Below are 21,456 nucleotides of genomic sequence, written 5' to 3' on the forward strand. Positions count from 1 at the left end.
TGACAGATTCAAACCATGCAGCTTTCAAAGCTAACACAAACTAACATTTCCTCTTAATACCTGTGCCAATTAGGGGTTCTTTTTCCAGGACTGAGTCATCATCCTTTGATAATACACTGTTTAAAACTAATTCGGTGTTCAACTTAGCAGTATAACTATCAATAACCACATGCTATTGTTATCAACAATAAATAAGACTCCTCTTGCAAGAGAAGTCATTAACGATTAACCAAGAGTGGCCCAGCTCATGCTGGTAATGCAGAGATCCCTACAGCTTACCCGACTGCTACACAGATGTGTCTTTAACCCTCTTTGATAGCAATCTCTTTCTTTTTAAAAGAATATGAAAACACATTACCTTAAAGAGCTAGGTTTCCATAACTTGTGAAATACTTTGTACGCCCCTGTAATTGAAATGACATGTGTAATTGCCATAACATGCAATCATTCTGACAAACAACGGCTTGTTTGGCCCTGGTACCAGCAGATGTGGAACCCCTCTAAATTACAGTTTAGCAACACAGCACAAAGGATGCCTAAGCCATGAGTAAAATGAACCTATCGCTTCAAATTAATGGTTTTCAAAGTGTTATCATCTCAGAGTACTGTCATGCTATGTGTTTCTGCTAGTGCTTCTGAAGAAGAGACAAATCCTAGCTCATGGCAACTACAAAGGAGAGTGTGTGTGTGTGTGTGTACGTGTGTGTGTGTAAATACATACAGAAAAGTGTCACAGAAAGGGTTCTTCAACCCACCCCATTTTTTGGGTAACTTCTATGATGCAGAAGTTCATCTCCTTAGACCCCTACAGCTGTTGGCTCTGAGCCATCTCTCCTGTTTAAAGTTCTCTCAGTTCTAGGGTCTCTAGGTTCTTAACATTCTTGACCTACCCACCTCTTGGTTAGCTTCCATTTTTATTCTGGGAAAAGCTTTAAGCACTCAAGGAAGGAACAATACAGCTTCAGGGTCTTATTTTTTCAGACCCTTTCTTCAAGGCTTTGTGGGTTTTTTTTTGATTCACAAGGAAAACCAGAACATGAAAAGCAAACCCAGTAGAACACTATGTAATAGATGTCCTCAATTCTGCCTCCATTAGCCAAGCTGAAGGGCAGAACACATATCCTTTCTCTAATGCTCTGTCTTGATTAACTGTGTGATAAGCTAGTTCATCTGTTTGCCCTTTCTTGTAGCATCTTCATTCTGTGTTAGTTGATAGGAAATCTAATTACACAAAAAAACCCCAGCAGTCATATCAACAACTTACTCTCAAAAATAAGAGAAATGGAAAGAAGCTATATTTTGAGCATAAACTTTATGTTGGCATTTCCTACACATTTCAAGCACACAGAAGAGGTCTCCTGAAGACTCTCTAAGCAGCTTTCCACCTCTATGGCCTAGCAGTGCTTTACAAATGAGACCTCTCAGCTTTCAGAAAGCAGTAACATCACTCGTTACAGCAAACAAGTATTTGAAGTGAAAAATCTTTAGCTTTTTGTTTTATCTAAATGAGCAAATGTTTACCATATAACATTTCCTAAAGGAAAAAAAAATATTATTTCCTATTTGTACATTAACAACATTTTCCAATGGGATCTCTAGACCTCCCTAGACACAAATACATATAAACACATAACCTCTGCCCTGAAAATTTTACAGTATGAATAGACAAAATAAAGAAGGAATCATGCCTAATTTGCAGACAAGACTTAACATATGAATGAGTCACTTGCTAAGTATATAGGACAGCTAAGAACCAAATACAAGTCCCTTATTATCTAGCCTAATGTTCCAAAGGACACAAATCTCCCAGTTAAAAATCACTATTCTTGTTTTCTTCAGATTTTCTGGGTCTGACTGTTTCTAGCTTTTCAGGGAAGAATTACGATTTGTCCAAATCAATGTTTAGTCTGAAAAAGACAAAAGAAAACCTGACAGGTTATGCAACTCATTGTTAAAATTTTTTTTAAATGCATATGATTGCATAAAAAACCCCAACATTTCAACATCCTTCCTCTGGGAGAACATTCCATGATATTTTAGAATATTTTTGTAAGTTTTTAAATAAAATCAGTGTGTGCAATAAAGCTCCAACTACAAGTTATTGCTTGGATTTTTTCATGTTTCTTCTCCCCTCAGAAAGAAGTGTCTCTTAGTAGGCAACCATCAAAAACTCCCAGAAAAGCTTAGTGCTGATTAAAATTGTACATACATTTTCTCATCCACTATTAACTGACTGCAATATCTAGTTTATTCTGTTGTTGTTTTCAATGTAAAAGCTATAAAAGGAACCACTTTCTTATCTTTACTGAGCTTCTCCATTCTTTCCAAGTGTTTCTTACATCAAGAACCTTAAATATCAGTAACTTCATAATAAAGTTGATTTGGTTCTCCAACACATTTACTCTTCCTAATTCTTTTTCCAAAAGAAAATGACTTACCAACACAGATCAAGTGAATTAGAGCCCATAAATAACCATTTGGATCAAACTGCAATAAAGAACATCTACATAAATAAATGCACAGTCATTGAAACATATGTATCACTGTTTCCCTGCAGTGAGCTTCACCAAGCAAGTACAGCGAGCAGGAGCTATGCTACAAAGAACGAGAAGACGACTAAAGAAGACTAAGAAGACTAAAGTTTTTCCTGTCCTGCTTAGAGACCTGGCATATGCCGTTTACCCAGGCTCTCAGCTAGTCTTGGCAAGGATAGCTCTGTTTCTTTCAGATATATACACCATTTTAAACCATCTGAGAATATGGACCCCAGTCTGTTTAGGCTTGCATTGGCAGTCGGGGGGACAAGAGGATCAGAGGAACATCACCAAGGTTTTTGCCTTGTCTCCTTTCCCCTCTCAGCCCCTGCAGCAGCTAAGCAGTGTCTCTCCCCAAGGCTCTCACTAACCACAGAGTATCCAAAAGAGTGCTTTAAACAGACATCTGCCTCTGAGCAAGGTAGGCTCTCTTCACAATCAATGGGGAAAAATAAACATTTTTGAGAGGAGTTCACCTGGCATATTTTAGACGTCTGTCTCCAGGGGAGATGAATTATACACCAGAAGTTCCTGCACTGCACCATGGCTATGAAGGGAGCTAGCACAGGTGCAACACTTCTGATGGCTACATTCGATCAGATGCATCCAGACAAGTTCCTAGATTCCTAGATTCATCCCACCTGACTTCAGATATTAACTAAAGTATCTAAAACAAGGAAGCAGCCTTCCTAAGTCTCCAAAAGAGAAAAGCACCTCCAAGGAATAGATTTTTGCTGGACTGAGCTACTCTCTGGAGGTACTTCCTTTCTTTATCCAGTAGCTACAGAAAGTGTGTAGAGTGATTACAAAGCTAATTTAGGAACCTCCTGAAAGTACATGCGATTAATTCAAACCTAAGTGACTTGCTCTAAGCCCTATATGAAGTTAACTATGGTTTCCCCAGCCACCAGCTTCACCAAAGAGCTGCATGTCTGCACTGCTCAGAGGTTTTACCATGATGCAAACACATTAAAACCAGCAAGACTACAATGCAGCAATAGGCAACATTTACAATCCCTTCACAGGAATACCACCCTAGCTTACAAGTAAAAGCTGCATCCCTCATGTGCTAACAAGATGTCAAACATCAAGGTCTAACTAGAGCTGCTTCACAAAGCAGAGCTCACCTGTGTGTCACATAAAGGAAGGCACACTGCTGCTACCAGGAGGAATAGCACACTGTGGAGAAGAGAAAAAAAAAACAAGTAAGACCAAAATCTCAACCTGGATTCGTACTCTCAGCAAAGTATAGGCAATTCCGCTCAATTTTACACTGACATTTCATTTGTTTAATTTTTATTCCATATTTAAAAAGTAATTTCTGCCACCAAAATGAGGTTTTACATCATGCATTCTTCATAACTTGTACACAGCAAAGTTGTATGAGAAGAGAAGCAGCACAAAACATCTCAGCAGTGATGAAAACAAGTTTTTTGGTAGGGAATATTACTCTTCACTTGCCATCTAGGTTCCCTAGGCTGCTTCAGAAAGCCAAAATCAACCAATTTCTGGATTTGAACGGCTACCAAAAAGTTCTTTCCTTAAGGTGAATTGCCTATTACAACAATTCCAGCAGAGGTGACTCCATTAAAAGTTATGGTGTAACTCCAGAACACAGAGCAAACTGGGAGTGAGTGGTGGTATTACGCTAGAAATAGCTTAAGGACAGCACAAATCCTCCCCTAGTCCGCTGACTTGGACTAAATAAATTCTTAACCTGTAGTTGAGTCAGTATTTCTACAGGCTACACTGAATACACTGATGTGGAATTTCTGTGGACTGTCACTATTAATAATAACAAACATTTGCTTTTGCAGCTTATTTTCCTGCTCTCTAGGGGCATAGGAAAAGACAGAATAAAGATGATAAAAACCCTGGTATCCTTGACAATAATCCAGTGGTGAAAACAAGGCCACAATAAGTCAGATAATGGAAACAACAGGAAGAAATTAGGAAGGTGGTGCCTCTAAGTACACTAAATAAAACCCCAACATTACCCACTCTAAGTACAGCTAAAAGATTACAGAATGTGGAGGACAGCAAATATGTGCTCTTCAAGGGGATGGGGAGGAAGAATGAAACTTTTAATACACGACTGGCCGACTTCTGTTTGTCCCTTTCTATCTCCTTTTTGAAGCCTAAACTAGGGCCAATGAGGGTTGGTAGGTTATGTAGCTTAATGTAAATGATACTAGCAGAACTGGGTATCACTCACTTTTTCCTTCTTAGGAAAGGCATTTTTAGCTATTTTCTATCACATTAACTATCTTTCTCTTACTGTTTAAGATTACCCACTGGAACTTCAAACCTGATTTCTATCTCCTTTCCAAAAACATACTTAAAAGCACTGCTTTGTTATTCAGGAAGACTGGCCTTCTGCCTTTTTTTTTAATTTTTATAAGGAGAAAAAATGTATCTATTTACTCAATTGTTAACAAAAATTAAAAGAAAATACATTTTAAAAATATTTAATTAATCCTATGTTGCAATTTAGGCTCACCGCCCACAGGATTGGGCCTCACATTCTTCATTGTTTTGGTGTGCCATTATCTGAAGCAAATACAGAAGCTGAAGCCAAAACAAGTCAGAATCTGAATCTGAGCAGTTTTAGAAGCTTACCTACAGACTTTCAGATGAGAGGTCTGCTGTAAAAAAGAAAGTATGATTAAAAAAATTAAAATTTAAAAATAAAAACAGTGAAATAGTGCTTTCTCCTTCCAAAAACAGGAAAGTGATGACAGCTGATCTTACTGCACCAAACACATTAAAAATCCAGTGAGCAACATTCAACAGCCCATTATGTTTGAGCACTGCTTAGCAAATTTAATTTGAAAAAAAGAACCAGGACTACATATTAGCCTACTTCAACTTGATTTATATTTTCTGATTACTTACCAGCAGCTAAACCTAAAACCAGACATGAACTTTATACCTGGTCCTCAAACTTAACTTGAACTATACCAAAACTATGTATTGTATGTACTCAAATATTGAGTATTCTTAATTAATTAGGTACTACCCCAGCCAAATCAGTTTCCCAATCCTTTCGCCCAAAATTATTCTCCTGAAGCTTCCCAGAAAGACCTGTGTTTGCATTATCCTTGTCCATAGTGCTTTTGTTTTCCAAGAGAGGAGACATAAACATGTGAGCTAGAAGGAAAATATGAAACACTTTACAGGGACACTAATCAGAGGACAATGCCACAGGGACATGCCACGGTACACACTGCTATGTCCCTTAGGCATAACCTTAGTGACCTCTTCAGTTTGTAAGGAGTAGCAAACATGGGCCATTTATTTGTCTTCTATATACACAACAGAGATAATGAATGGAAGGTCCCTTCCATGGCAAGCCAGGGGCCACTGTAGACATGACTTTGTGATGAATGATTCCTCAGTGTTACCTCACACAGCAGCTCTCTGGTCAACTAGAAAAGCATTTCATAGCCTAAAAAGAAGGATCTCAATGCAGTTTGTGAGAAACAAACCCAGCTCTTACTAAAGGGAGCAGGAATTACTCTCCTGACTTTAATAGGTCTTGGGACAGATTCTGAAGCACTCAAAACAAATCCAAAAAAGCACTGGTTTTCCTGCATTTCATGTGGAGATGTGATCTATCTATAATCATACAATATATCAAATACGAGATATATTATACTGGTTAGATCTAAGGACCCAGTCCTCCCCTCTGTCAGCTCAAACAATGAGATCTTACATGGGGCATGAGAGAGAGGCAATATTAATTTTCAAAAGGAAAAAACAAGCAGGACCAAGCCAGTCTTAAAAATGCAGATCAAACTATCAATACACATTTGCAGTGTTTCAGCAACTAAAGGGAAAAAGAAAACATCAATATAGATACTTGCCAACAGCGAAGCTCTCTCTGGGTCTCATTAATGACTAGCTATCACAGCAAGACTAGAAAAGCACATGGCACTAATGCCCATATTAAAAGAAATTAGGTTTCTTGTTATAGGGCAATTACATCACAGGAGGTACCTTGAATGTATCAATTAATAGATCAATTACCTCTTTCTGCACAAACTTCTGGAACCCACAGGTTATAACTTCTGCCGCGTTGTGCACGGTGAGGAACATCGGGATTGGCTGCCATTGGGAGAGAACAAAAATGCCCAAATCAAACCAGAACAGTCACACACACAAGAAGGGGCACTCCTCTTAGGGACAGCTGTCCCACATGTTTGTGGTTTTGGGTTTTGTTTTGTTTTTTAAGCTGTAAACCCATGCCACAATTCCTAAAAGGGACTTAGACCCATTCCAATCACTATTACATGGCACAGGCATCTTTAAATGCAGACCCTGCTTGCTTCTTCTCCCACTTTCGAGTGCTCAGTCGGTTTGTTTCTACACAGCTACCTCGGTGACATTTGCTCCAGGTTTCTGCCTCTAGTTTTGCCTTTCTGTTCAAATACCTGCAGCCTCCACAGTAAAGAGTTCTCATTAATTTTCCCATCTCTGTCTACTGGTACTAAGAATACAGTGTGACTCCTAGCAACAAAATTATGGGCAAGATGATTTTAGGTGATTGCTTTCAGTTACTGCTAGGAAGACCTGCCCGAAATTAGGCTAGAAATGTAACAGTTCATACACAAGTGATGTTGAAATTATACCCACTGAGGTATCTGGACACCATCCCAACATGAAATCATTAAGAAAGAAACCCCAGTGATAACAATAATGAATCAAACACCCATTGCCCCAGGCAAACCCAACCAGAATTAGTGGTTCATAATACTTCCTCCAAATCAGATCCATGGTTTCTCAGACAGTTGAAACAGATGCAATTCTCTGCTCCAATTAAGATAATCTAAAGACTAAGGCAGTTTTAGGAAGCAGTATTTCCCCACCTGTGTATCGTATTTAAATCACACGAGTAGAGAATGAGTTAATTTCTCAGTGATGTCCATGCCTTTTAAGTATCAGGCGATATAAGCAGCAAAGATCTCTTAAATTTGACTTGTATTCAGAAATCTGTATTTTCTGGGTTTTTCTTTTCATTCCCATAAAGCTGGATAAGCATCACTAATTAAACATCTTAAGTCATAATGACAACTTGGGTGGACACATAAACACAACAGTTACACCAAGATAACTTTTAACACTTCTAAATTAGCAACAAATGAAAATCACACAAATACAACTGGCATGAAGTTGTCAGTCCCAGCTTCACCAATTCTGAAAACCAATTCTCAACCCTGTTGCTGGACAACTAAGAACATAAAACCAGAAGTATCTAGCATAAGCATCCTGAGCCTGACACAATAATAGGAAATACAAGAAATAACCATACACAAGGAAAGTTGACAGCAGAATTTACATTCTTCCTTTTGTGAAGCCAATTTATTGGGTTTTTCTTCCCCCCCCCGTTTTTGGCTCTTCCAAATGTGTTTTGGAGCCAACAATGGCTCCAGTTTGCCTAGCCCAGTTAACCTTCTCCATATGTCTATTGTCTTTGATGTGAGTATTTCTTAAATTTGTGAGTAGGCTTAATGCTTACGAAAAGAAAGGTTTACTGGTTGGGCAGGCAGGGTGAACAGACTCTGTACAAACCTCCCCTCGCAGCTCTGCATACTTTTGTTAATGCATCACAGTCCGGAGCTAAGCAGCCCTCCTCCAGTTCCAGCCCTGAACTCCTGGGCAGGGGAGACTGCCAGCACCTCTAGGGAGAGGCACAAACAGAGATTAAGACTGTAGCCCTGCCAGTATATAGGAGTGTTTGAAAGTGGGTCTCCCTGGCTTTGATCAAAAAAGTGCACGTAACTTCTGCTTTAGGAATAAATCCACTTAATTCAAATGCACTGCTGAGGTGAGCCAATTCAGGTATGAGTTTGGGAGAGTCCATTTTCCTCCTCACTGTGTCATAAAATTGTTGTACACAAAGTTTTTGTAAGTAAAGCTTCGATGTAGGATCGAATTTAGCCCCAGTACAAGGCATTACATAGTAACTGTGGCCTAAGACTACTTGTCCTTTTGTCTTTCCTCCTAAAATGGCCACAGAATTAGGCCTCTAAATCCCCATTCATGTACAACAAAAAGCCATTCAGAAATGGGAGATGCTCCTTAAGAAAGGTTTGGGATACAAATCAAAACCATTCACAGCCCCTCTGCCACTCCAGTGCATCTCACTCTTGAACAACCAGAGCAGGAACAGGAGGGAAACCAGGTAACTTACGGGATGACTAGGAAGTAAGAAGAAATAGCAGAGAGGATTCATACCTCCTCCACCTCCCAGGTGAGCAGACAAAAAAAAGACGCTGCTGCCAAGGCTTTACTGCTGTTTCCAGACAGGGCTCTCCTTAGGGATCTTTGCTCAGTTTACACCAGGAAAGCTCAATGGAACTTGCTTTGACAAGGAACCAAGAGGAAGTAAATGCAATCACCCTGAGACAGAGCTAATCTGGAGGCATGGGGGTTCTGAGCACACGCCTGTGCTTTCCAAAGGTCACTTGGGTCTGGGATGAGGCCCCCAGCCTTGTTCGTGAGGACAGAGACCTCCCGTCCCTTTCTGCCCTACCTCTCCACTGGGATGTTCAAGGGATCACTACAAGCAGAATCTTGTCAAAAATTCCCTTTTGATCCTTCTTGGGGTTTAGGAGCTGGCAAGAGCGAGCTGGCTCTAGAATTAGATAAAGATGCATTGACAGAATGCAGAAGGGAACTAGTGCAGAATCTGGCCTTGCACGCTGCATAACAGCAGTAAAACATTGCTGTTTTTTATAAATTCATGTCACCACTTCATTGGGTTTTTTTTTTAAGAAAGACTGTATGATTTAAGTAAAAAGCATTCAACTTTAACGAAAGCAGATTTGATATCCTCTAAACATTTGGCAGGTTATTGTGATTCAAATGGATCAAAAAAATGATTAATCTAACCCTTCCCATAATCTCTTTCCAACTTTCAATTTATTTTTTCAAATCCTGTAAAGCATCAAAAGCTTTCCACTGAAATGGTCTTCATCCTTTTCCTGGAAGGATTTCCCACAGATCCCACAGCCCCATTCCCCCTTTTGCAAAGTTACAGCTAGTAACTTCTTCAGCTTCTTCCCTACTTGCACAATTCAGACCGCGGGGGATCTGTTCTGCAAAACACTGAGTACTCTGGAGAAATGCTAAGTGCTTTAGACTGTCACGGAAGTGCTTTTTGATACTGTCCTACACTTCTAGGATTGGACTGCTGCTCTAGCACCATTAACAATGTATGTATTATTTAACCCCCCCCCCCCCCCTTCTTTCCTCCCAACCCAGGAACAGCATTAAACACCTTGTATGAAGGGAATGTTCTTTGCTCATAACGTAGAGGTAATAAAGAACTGACTTCTACTTGTGCGTTTCTTACCAAGCTAGACAGTGCCCTAGAGCCAGCATAAATAATGCCAACAAAGAGTACTGAAGCAGGAAGCCATGACAGGATTTCAGACCTGTGAAAACAATTAAACTCCCATTACTTCACCACATTCTGTTTACATATAGTCAGCAACAGTTGCTTGCAAGGAATATAATAATACATATATATATGTACATATATTTCAAAGGTGTGCATATTAAATTCATTGTCTGATTGTTCAGTATTCCTCCCATGTAGTAAAGAAGTCCAAGACAGAAATTAATCACTTTATCTAATCCCAGATACGAGCTATCTGCAGATATATTTTCCTTCTTTTACTCTTCCCTTGGCTCCTCTCCCTGCAAAATTGTTTGTTTCATAAGAATTACTCCTATTGGTTTTAAGGGAGAGAAATTTCAACTAATTTCCTTGATGCGCTGTAAAAGGAAGAAAAACTGACAAATGAAGGCATAAAACAGCGTACTTGCACAGACAGCACACATTTTCACTATGTACAAATACACTTGCCCACCCACACATTCATTTCTCAGCCAGGCTTACAAAGCGATTCTTCCTAAAGATCAGATTTTCTCTGTGGGAGCCTGTCTCTTGAGATTTCCTAATGATGCTCCTTTGACTAAGCCAAACTCCTAGAGGCAGTTTGACAACTAATGGAGGAATGAAGTCATCACAGATTGATCTGATATTTTTTTAGCTATGGTTATTGCAGCAGGGTCAGGTTTCAGTTCTGAGAAGAGGCTTCAAAATTTGCACTTTTCCTTTTTCGATCTTGGTACTTAATGGGAAAAAGGGATCAGGTAGGTGGTAAATTTCAGAGAGAATAACATAAGATTTTGAGCACGGGAGGAAAGAAGTAGCAGTGATCTAAAGCCTTGATCCAAAGGCTTTCCAGGACTGAAGACACTGCTACCCCCATTCACTCTTCCCAAGCTTTGAACTAAAGTCAAGAAAGTGTTTGTGAATAATGCTGCTTCTCAAAACGGAACTAAACTGCTTGTAGTTCCTGAATTTGGATTACACTTCCAACTACCATGTACGACTTAAAACATAATTATAGGTACCGCTACACTGCCACACGTCAGGGAACACAAGAAAAATAGACCACGAAATGATGAAATCAGAAAAGTCTGAATGAAGATAAAACATGCCCAAAGATCCATGTAAACACAGACCAGGAAAAAACCCTAAACATCATGTTTCCTCTTTTTTTTTTATACATAATTTTCTAAGATACTTGATCAAAACCCCAGGGTAACGAAAACAGAGTAATCTTTAGATCCTTTCACTGGCATAAATATTTGCTCTGTTTTTTGGGGTAGTCACCAAAATTTTTTATAAAAACACTGTTCCTTTTAAGGTTATTGACTTCAAATAGAATTTCACCAAGACCAGGATCTAAAACTGTCATACATCATTACCAACGAGTTCACATCAGACACCAACAAAAACACCCCCACCCTACTGGAACTGCAACAACTGGAAGAAAGGGGGAGGGAAGAAAAGAAGGGAGGGCTGGTAAGATGAAAGGAACACACGATGAAAACTGAACTTTCATTTAGAACATAACACTCTCTCATGTTCCCCACCACTAAATTGTAGGAATCCCAAATATCTCTTCATCTCCAATGCAATACTGTGAAGTGCAATGGAAAAGGACTTCAGATGCTTTTTCCATGATATAAGGGTAGAATTTTACGTTGTCAAGTGGGAATTTCAGGACTGAAAAAGAATGCATGGATGTTTGATATAATGTGTCAGCACCAACAATCTGTCTTGTATGTAAACCAATTAGCAGCTTCTTATGTTGGCAATACAGTGATGTACATGCAAAACAGGAAAGCTCAGTGACATAAAAGAACTGATGAGCTTGTGGTTGTAGGCCTAGATCCAAAGCCCACTAAAGTCAATGGGTAGCTTCCCCTAAACCACACTTTGGAGCTTTGGTTTAAGCAAGGCTCTGAGCTGCTGCTTAGCTACGGGGAAAATTCAGCACTACAAGAAATGCCAACCAGAACACATAGGACTTATGTGCCTACAAGGGTTAGGCAGAAGCTGGACATCAGATCGCAGCACTGGAAGTGTTATGCAGATGCTACACATATTCCTCTGTGCTTCACAGAGCCCTTATTTTGGATACAAGTTTTGCAGCCACCATTCACCCTTCAGAAGCAACGATGATGGTAACAGAGTCCCTTACAGCTAGGAGTACTGGGGGGAAGCAGATGAAAAGCAGGACATCCACAAAACCTAAGAGAAATTACTCTAAGTAATATGTTTTTATTTGGTCTTTATTGTGAAGCTAGTATTCTGGACTTTAGACAAAGGGCAACGATCTCTACGTAATAAAATAATTCTGCTGAGACACTTTGGGATAACCTGAATTGGCTCAAGAAGCATATGAGATCAGTCCACATGACAGAAATACTGAGACTTTGCAGAAATAAACAAACAAATGGGTGGCAGTTTATTATTTGAAGCATGACAAGACTGAGGACCGGATATGGTACTCTTAAGTATCCTACACATACACACAAAAAACCCCAGACAGATTCAGAGACCAACATCTGGGGGAACAGGGCGGAAATGTCCTTATCCCAGTGGTAGTACTAAGAAAAATTACATTTGGAGGGGGAAGGAGCTTGACAGGAAGTGGTAGAAAGAAGCTTTGAGACATGTTTGTTTGTTGCGGAGTTTTTTGGCTGGTTTTTGGGGAGTTTGGTTGTTTGTTTGTTTTTTTAAATACAGGAGATATACGCTACAAGTCCAGTTCAGCAAAGCATTAAAGCATGTGCCTAATTCTTCTGAAGAAAGATAGATTTAAACTCCTCCTTAAGCAGTTAGCTGAATTATAGCCAAAACACGTCAATTAATTCTGGTCATTTCATTCAGTCTATTCTAGAACAGGCATTCTGTATTAGCTAAACTAATGAAGAGGTTTCTCAAAAATGCATTTTAATCACTTTTCCTATAGTGTGCTGACATCTAGTGGCCTCAAGTCTCCATCGCCAAAACACGAATTAATTTATCACCAAAACTTTTCTTAGATAAAAACATCCTCTTCAACAGCAGAAAATGGTTCTTGTCCAGTATTTTCTTTAATGTCTTCCACGTTTTGAAAAAATTAAAATATCTTTTCCAAGCTGGAAAAAAGATTCAACTTCTTTAATTTCACGATTTAAAGCAAAAGTAATCATCTAGTGATGCAAAGTTAAACTAAAAAGGATATTACTGATGGCTGTATTCCTTTGTCCTTTAGACTGTTCTGTGAAGACAAAATCTGCATAAACAATATACATTTGACAATAATATATATATCAGTAACTGCCACTAAAGCAAGGTTTGGACCCTAATCCTGCCTCTACGAATATCATTGACAGCTTTTACACCAATATCCTCATTTTATCTACACTGCAGATAAAAGCTAGGAAGTTAAATTCTGTTTCCATTTACAACTTGACTTAAGTTTCAGTGGTGACGTAGTCACTTGCGTGGACATGAAAACAGAGCTTAGCCTGGTTCTTCTCACATACATGCAGGATTTCATTCCAAATGAGGAGATTCAGTTTTGCAAGCCAATTGTTTGAATCCCAAACAGAAAATTCATCAGTTGTCGCTTGCTAATACAGAATTGATGAAAAAAGTTACATTAGAAGGGAACTCTGGCAGTAATCTAGTCCAATCCTCCCCAGCTTCAGAATCAAGTCACATTGCTCAGGTCATTGTCCAGAAAAGTTCTGAGTATCTCCAGAGACAGAGATTCAACAATTGCTGTGGGCATACATCTTATAAATTGTAACATTTTGCAAAATAAAAAAGATACGCCACGTTCCATACTGTAGAATGGATCCACCTGAGCAGAGTACAGTATGCTGGACAACTCTTCTGAGTTGCCATCACACTCAGTTCAAGCAGATGATCTTTGTCTACAAAGCACCTTCCAATTTGGAGTTTGATTATTATGTCAATCCTGTATTGCAATGGCTGCTCTTGCTGTGCGGTTATAAATGCTAGACTTAGTCAAGGGTGAATGATTCCCATTTATGGGACACACTTCTTAGAGAAAAGGCAGATCACATTTGTGGACTTCGCTGCACTGAGGTTTTGGGGAAGCGTGTGTCAATGCTCTTAACTAACATTACCAAGGTTTCTCTTACAATACTATAGAATAATCCAGGGAAGAGATGTGGACAGATTGTTGGATATGTTATCCTTATAGTTTTCCTAATGGCTATGCTTTTTTGATTGTTTTACCAAGGTTAAATTGAATCCACTTTATATTAGTAATCAGTTGAAGTGTGCATCATTGAACATTTGTTAGACTAAAACACAAGATCTCTCCTACACCTGTGAAGCAGAACACATACAAACACACACACACCGACTTATATTTTAGCAAGTTAGTTAAGTTGGTTGTCAAAGTTACTATGTCGTCACCCAGCTACAGAAAGTAAGTATTTAGCAGATACTGAAAACCCCACAGTACCTTGAACACAAATTTATCTCCACCCAGCCCAGCTTCCAGGAGACATGAAGCAGAAGTCCACCCACTAATGTCTGCCACCTGAAATAGAAACAAAACATCACCTCTAAATTGTTTGTCCTTTTTAACCACGTGGAGCATGACCTTAGAATCCACAGAATTTCTCACAGCACACCCATGACTCTAGTTATCTACCGTTTCTTCAGGTTACCAGGGATGCCACTACTCCCCTTTGAATCTTTCATTTTTGTGGGCCTTCATTTCCTCCAAATTTTCTAATACTCTGGTTCTTCCACCTCCTGTTTCAAATGTTTTGTAAATTACCATCTACCACAACAACCTTAGTCATGTTACTGAATCCCCATTTTATCATCTCTTCCCATACAAGGTTTACAATAATAATAGTGATGTTACAGCCAAGATGATCTGAAGATGCAAATGAGGCAAGGTTTGTGACAAGAGATGAATATCTTTTCATACATAAACTGTTGTTGTTAGAACAAATAAACATGACTTTAGGATTCAAAGACTCACTCCGGCTGAAGTAATAAGCCCCAAGGATGACGTGTGTAGTCCTGGTAGTTTCAAACATTAGCTCTATGACTTCCCATGGTTATTCATGCTGGGCTTAGATTACAAACTCCCTCAAACTCAGACTGCTTTGCCCCCCAGCCCTGCATCTTGTGTAGCAAGCACCAAGTGTCATCAACAATAACATCATTATGCCGCATGAGCCTCTGATTCAGAGCCTCTAGAGAGAACATCTTTACAGCCAGATAACCTTGCATATAAACCACAATACTGTGGTTTTCTCATTGAAAAGGTATATAACAATTACATACATTCTTCATTGACTTCTCTATATAATGACTTATCCTACCATAAAGGCGTTCGTAGTCTATTACGGAAATAGTATGTGAGGCCTTAGAAATGCTTGCAGATAACTTAAAATTAGTAGTGATACACACTGATATTTTTTTAAGCTTTAAAATAAGTTATTAGCTTCCTTCTTCCTTAAGCTAGTGGTTTTCAGAGACTTGTTTCATGTTTCTTGGGTGAAAATCCTTGAACATCTAGCATAGTTCAGACAGAGATACTGTACTACAGTGTTAAATCCCATTAACATCTGTAACAGGTATAGAAGTGGTTTTATTTATTATTCCCATTCATTGCAATGCATTTAAGCAATTATTTAAAATCTCTGTCACACATATGCAAATAAACAAATATTCACTCTATGCAGTATTACATACAGTGGAACAGTGTCAGAAAAGAGCAAGCTCACTGTCCACATGGGTATGATGAATATTTAGTGCTACTGTCACAGCTCACTTCACCTTTTTTAGATGAGGAGCATATGAGAGCTTAAAAGCCAGATAACCCTGATGTTTGCTGCAGGCTTGACCCTGCTCTATTGCAAGCCAGTGATGAATTGCCATCAATTTCATTGTGAAGAATTTCCTCTTGTCTCAGGTTTTAAGGACAGAAGTTGAAGTTAGTAACAGTTTCAGATGCTTAGCACTATGCAATATAGTCTTAGATTATATAGGCAACAAAAACAATGACAACAAACAGTAACAGCATGAACTGAGAATAACACTCTCTTCCTCCTTTGCTCATCTGCCATAGCTCTAAATGAAAACGCATCTGAGCCACTTAATAATTTTCAAGGAAAGGTCACCTTTAAAAGCCAGAACATACAGAAAAATATTAAGATGCTGAGATGCATTTCCAAATAATAGAAAAAGGAAATAACTGGTAACACAGATACCATAAGGCAGTTGCTTGCCATTGAAATATGCTTTTTTACTGTTGATTCACCACACTTGTATTTTACATACATTACTCAAAACCCTTTCCCCATATGATAAAAGCCTTGTCCAAGAGACAGTCTCTGTGTGTGTCAGAACTGGAGAAAGCATTCGTTGCTTATTTAAAAGAGCTGAGTACACTCAAAGAAAATTGAGATTCCCAAGGCAATTATTCCTAGAGTTGATTGCAGTCCTAGGGCTGCACGTCAGGCAGAAATATAAGCCATGCTAAGCAGCAGTAAAGGAATTAAAGATATCCAGTGTCTGCAGACTTTACCATTATCTCAGAAGAACAAATGGGGGAAGTCTTGACTCTAAGAAGCCAGATTTTCACTAAATGTCTCACAAATTATTAACAGCACTGATGGTATATATGGATATTTGACAAAACATTAAATTTCTCATTACAATCATTAAGATATGATAGTGACTTGTGATGAAGAGTTACAACAAAGGCTAAGCATGAAAATAAGCAACATGGTATTTGTGTATGCCTAAACATGGGTTTAAGGTTGGTTTTCATTAGCATAGTGAAAGAATACACAACTGCGCATTATCCATGAGTGCTATTTCCAAAGAAGACAGGCTGTACTATAATTGCTACTTTTCTATGCTGAAGTGTTAAGACTTTCAGAAAAATGAGAAATTATGGAGTCTATATATCTTAATTACATCACCATCATGATGTTTAAAAATTAACCAAGACACATTAACGAATGCCTTACTAAGGCTTCATGAAGTAAGCTCTCTAGACAGCAAAAGCCAGTAATGACAAGAGGTACTAAAGTTAGCTTCAGCATAGAACAGCAAGACATTTACTGACTAAAGTAATTTTTCAAACAACTGTATTCTTAAAACAGTACTTACCCTTGAAAAAGGGTAGGGTAGGTAAATTTCAGGACAGACAGGACATACTGGAAAACAAATACCAAATTAATGGACATCAAACACCTACAGCATTATAACATTAACAACCAACCACGAGAGCAACAAAACACAAAAAGTTTCTACCAAAATAAAGAAAAATAAAAAGACAAAAAGCGTTTTCAGTAATTTCTCTTCCCACGCCAGAACCGCTGGACACTGCCCCAGTCACTGTGGAAGGTAGCAGACACTAAAGTACATGAGGTATGGGAGCAGACACACTGAACGATGGACAGAAGGCTACTTTCTGAATTGCTCTTTCACTTTCTGAGCACATCCATGCATCACACTGAATGGGAAAAGGATTAACAGGAACAAAAAGACATAAGCACTTGTAAGTTGAAATCATATCATACCACAGAGGCAACCTTTAGCACAATTAAGACCAATAATCTTAACATAATTGTCTCCTGATGATTAATTCATCTTACAGACCTAATATTCTGTTCACACACCATTTTGTGTAAAATATTAAGCAAATATTAAGTAAAATAAAGCCCTTTGGAGATGTAATATATGGGGGGAAAAAAAGCAAAGACTCTGTGTCACTGCTTTAGCAAGTTTTGTCAGGGTCTGTGCATATGGATGCTCGTGTCTTTTCCCACTACATACGTATATGTGTAAATATGAGGCAGAAATACATATGCCTTTCGATGTGTATATCAGGATCTAACAACTTCCCGTAATGGAAGTATATAAATACTATTTCTGCAAAGGAGAAGAATGACTGAAGCTTCCTCAGAGGGAAGGAAAGGTACCTGCCATTCCTTCCAGGAGCCAGCAGAAGTTGTCAATGGCAAACAGATAAACTGAAAGCTTTCAACAGAGAGGAAACTGTGCTGAGCACTTTGCAAGGTCCAGTTTTTAGGTGTGTGGGGTGCCGCTAAGAAGCTGGCATCATTATACAGAGACAAGGCATGTTGATTCATAAAGGGTCATGTTACACATACACTTGTCTGAACTGCCACATGAGTTTTAAATCTGGACGATATACCTGCACATGTCCATACCTCTGTTTGCATTTACATACCACCTGCAACAACTGAAAGGTGTATATTCTGGTTATTTTTAACTTTATTACACTAAAACCTACATTCAGGTTTGAAAATGGAGGCCCTATGTCAAAGTCCTTCCAACTTCCTCTCAAGTATAGTTAAGCCAAATACCTTTTCCAATGCATGATGCAATCTGGCAGCTCTTCTAGCCCCTTTCTGTTTAACTAATCACTGCTCATAGCAGTCTGTCAAATCAAGTGTATCATCTCTGCCTATGAACTTTGCTTCACGTCTGGACTTCAGTCTACTTCTGGGCATCCTTAATGGCAAGTGTACCTTTGAACAGAACCCAGTGGCCGATGCTGAGAAGAGATTTCATTTTCACCTCTAAAATGCTGCTTTTCTCTAACTCTCCCTCTGGAAATCCATACCCTAGTTGCTTCAAAAACATCTTTTATTTCAGAAATCTGCACCAGAAGCACAGATACATTCTCTAATAAATAGGACAGCAAGGAGTAGTTACTCTATCTCTTCCTCCCAGAGTGAACAAACTACTTCAAACTATGTTTAAGCTACACAATTTTATTCACAATGTGGCCATCTTCAGCCTACTTCTCCTTCTGCTTAGACCTTTCAGCAATACCAACAGGCAATTAAGTTGCACAGACTTCAGGTCCTTAATTTGCAGGTTAATTAAACTGTCAAAGGGTCCATGGAAGTTAATATTTGTTTCACTACTACTACACTGCTTTGAGTATTTCGGATTTTTCCCTTGGACACTTGGTATTATTGTTGCAATTAACAGATTTTCTGCTGTGCATGACTGTGCATTCATTCAGTGGTTGCTAGATACCCAATAATAAAATACATTCAGCATCACTGATGCTTTCAAAGCAGCATCATTTCTGGCTCTGTAACTAACATTTCATTCGTTTGAATAATACGATGTCACCCTTTTACTCTCCTAAATACGCCAGTATTGAAACGTATGTGTCGTGGAAGGGTAAAGATGTCACACACAGAAAAACGAGACCCGCAGAAGACAGCTACGCTGTCAATTACGAGTGCACACGGGGATGGGCGGCGGTGGGCCTTTGGGTTGAAATGCCGGGGGTTTTTTTCACTCGTGGGGTAGCCCTCCTCCGGGAAGGGCTGACCCGCCGGCTCTCCCTGAGTCGGGCAGAGCAAGCAGAGAGCACCATCCCTCCTCCTCCTCCTCCTCCTCCTGGGTCCCTACACTTACCTCGCCCTCTCAGGCGCAGCCCCCCGCTCTCCTGCTACAGCGGATGAACCGCCCAGCGCCCCCGCGTTTCCCTCCCCCTCGCCCGGCCCCGGCCCCTCCGAGACCGGGGTGGCTCCGCGCCCGCCCTCACCTTGTTGGTGAAGCAGGACGCCAGATAGAAGAGGCAGAAGGCGAGGCCGCCCGCCGGCCTCTTCAAATACATCTGTCACCGCACGCCCCGCCGCGAACGCCTCAGCGCCCGGGCCCGGCGGGCGGCGGCCATCGCAGCGACACGTAGCGCCGCGGCCGCGCCAATGGGCACCGGGCTCCCACCGCCGGGCGCCGCCTCCTTAAAGGGCCGGTGCTGCCGCCTCGCAGCCCCGCGGAGGAGGGCTGGGGCTGCCGGTGCGTGGAAAGCTGGGCGTGAGCCGGCAGTGTGCGCTCGCAGCCCAGTAGGCCAACCGTATCCCGGGCTGCATCAAAAGAAGCGCGGCCAGCAGGTCGGGGGAGGTGGTTCTGCCCCTCCACTCCGCTCTGGTGAGAGCCCACCTGCAGTGCTGCGTCCAGCTCTGGGGTCCTCAGCACAGGAGAGACATGGAGCTGTTGAGTGGGTCCAGAGGAGGGCCACGAAGATGATCAGAGGGCTGGAGCACCTCTCCTATGAGGACAGGCTGAGAGAGCTGGGGTTGTTCAGCCTGGAGAAGAGAAGGCTCCAGAGAGACCTTATAGCAGCCTTCCAGTACTTAAAGGGGGCCTATAGGAAAGACGGGGAGGGACTCGTTAGCAGGGCCTGTTGCGATAGGACCAGGGGTAATGGTTTTAAACTAAAGGAGGATAGATTCAGACTAGATATAAGGATGTCGGAGTGGGAGACGGACCCGGAGTAACGATGAATCTCAATATGAGTATGGTCGTTCTCGTTTATTCAGATTACTTAACAGGTTTATATAGAAGCTAAGCAAAGCACGCGCTAACAGCGACTATTCTATTGGATAACTATACTTGTCCACGCGCTTAAAACAATTATATGATTGGTACAAAGTTGCCGTTCACGCACTGTTCACAAAGGGGGGTTTATCAGCACTTTCCCAGGCTTAGTCCCGCTTATCTTGCTTTACCAAGTACTCCTTCTGCTGTTCTCAAGGGAATTTCACCTTGATCTCTGGCTCCCAGGCCCCATCAAAGGCTGGATTGCTCACATCAATTAAGCTGTGTCCTTTTTCACTTAACCATTCTTCCACATAAGGAAGACATTTTTTACGGTGAGGGTGGTGAAACACTGGGACAGGCTGCCCAGAGAGGTGGTAGATGCCCCATCCCTGGAAACATTCAAGGTCAGGCTGGGCAGGGCTCTGAGCAACCTAATCTAACTAAAGATGTCCCTGCTCATTGCAGGGAGGTTGGACTACATGACCTTTAAAGGTCCCTTACAACCCAAACTATGCTATGATTCTGTGATTCTATGATTCATTGGTGTAAACTATAAATATCCCAGGGAGGTAGAGAAGCCATGAAAGACACGCCCTATCTAGTCACGATTACTGGGCGTTCTTTTATTATGGCCTAGGTAAGCCTCGTTCTTCCAAGATCTGGTATTAGCAAGGCCCTATCTCTGCAGTTCTCACCTTCGCTTTGCTCAGGTAATGCAAAGTACAGGGCTCCCTCTGTACACATACACCCTATTTTTAGAGGACAGAGCAAAGCAGCATAAATAAGGAACTGAGCGTGGCCTAAACTGGGGAGTGAGGGGGGCACTAACTGGTAGACCAGAGGCCAAATCCAACCCACAAAATAAGCCAGTCTAACCTGCTACACTTAGCCTCAAAAGACAAAAGTCAGCAGACAGAGCACGACAGCTGAACAGTCTCCACTGCACCAAAACAAATTCAAGCATTTTGGTCCATCAGATGCAATCCTATCTGGTTTGCAAGGAGGTGGCCCAAAACAGATATTGGATTTCCGGTGCTGAAAGGTTTGGTCCATCCAGGCCTACAGAGATTACTGACATGCCACCGTAACAGATGCAGTAGAGATGGCAGGGTAGGTGATACAGCTTTGCAGAGCCTGTGTTTATGTAAGCATGTCAAATGTGTACTTTGCAAACAAAGGTGTAACTTTGCATTG

The 21,456-nt window shown here is 40.5% G+C and overlaps 1 protein-coding gene across 5 annotated transcripts in view; it reads right to left on the reverse strand.

Annotated features, from left to right (window-relative positions):
• SLC35D4 (solute carrier family 35 member D4) overlaps positions 1-19,649 on the reverse strand; it is a 58,470-nt gene extending 38,821 nt beyond the window's left edge. For 2 of the 5 annotated variants that reach the window (XM_075494510.1, XM_075494511.1), the window contains exons 1-9: positions 19,484-19,649; positions 17,059-17,105; positions 14,384-14,461; positions 9,892-9,973; positions 6,564-6,641; positions 5,154-5,179; positions 3,662-3,713; positions 2,439-2,487; positions 359-404 (exon numbers count right to left, since the gene is read on the reverse strand). In XM_075494510.1, coding sequence (XP_075350625.1) covers positions 359-404; positions 2,439-2,487; positions 3,662-3,713; positions 5,154-5,179; positions 6,564-6,641; positions 9,892-9,973; positions 14,384-14,461; positions 17,059-17,105; positions 19,484-19,555 — 530 coding nt within the window. In that variant the 5' untranslated portion in view covers positions 19,556-19,649. The remainder of the gene's footprint in view (positions 1-358; positions 405-2,438; positions 2,488-3,661; positions 3,714-5,153; positions 5,180-6,563; positions 6,642-9,891; positions 9,974-14,383; positions 14,462-17,058; positions 17,106-19,483) is intronic. The other 3 variants (XM_075494509.1, XM_075494506.1, XM_075494508.1) reach the window with 2 other exon arrangements.
• Between the last annotated feature and the right edge of the window lie 1,807 nt (positions 19,650-21,456).

This window comes from Mycteria americana, chromosome 2, assembly GCF_035582795.1.
Source record: "Mycteria americana isolate JAX WOST 10 ecotype Jacksonville Zoo and Gardens chromosome 2, USCA_MyAme_1.0, whole genome shotgun sequence".
Lineage (NCBI taxonomy): Eukaryota > Metazoa > Chordata > Aves > Ciconiiformes > Ciconiidae > Mycteria > Mycteria americana.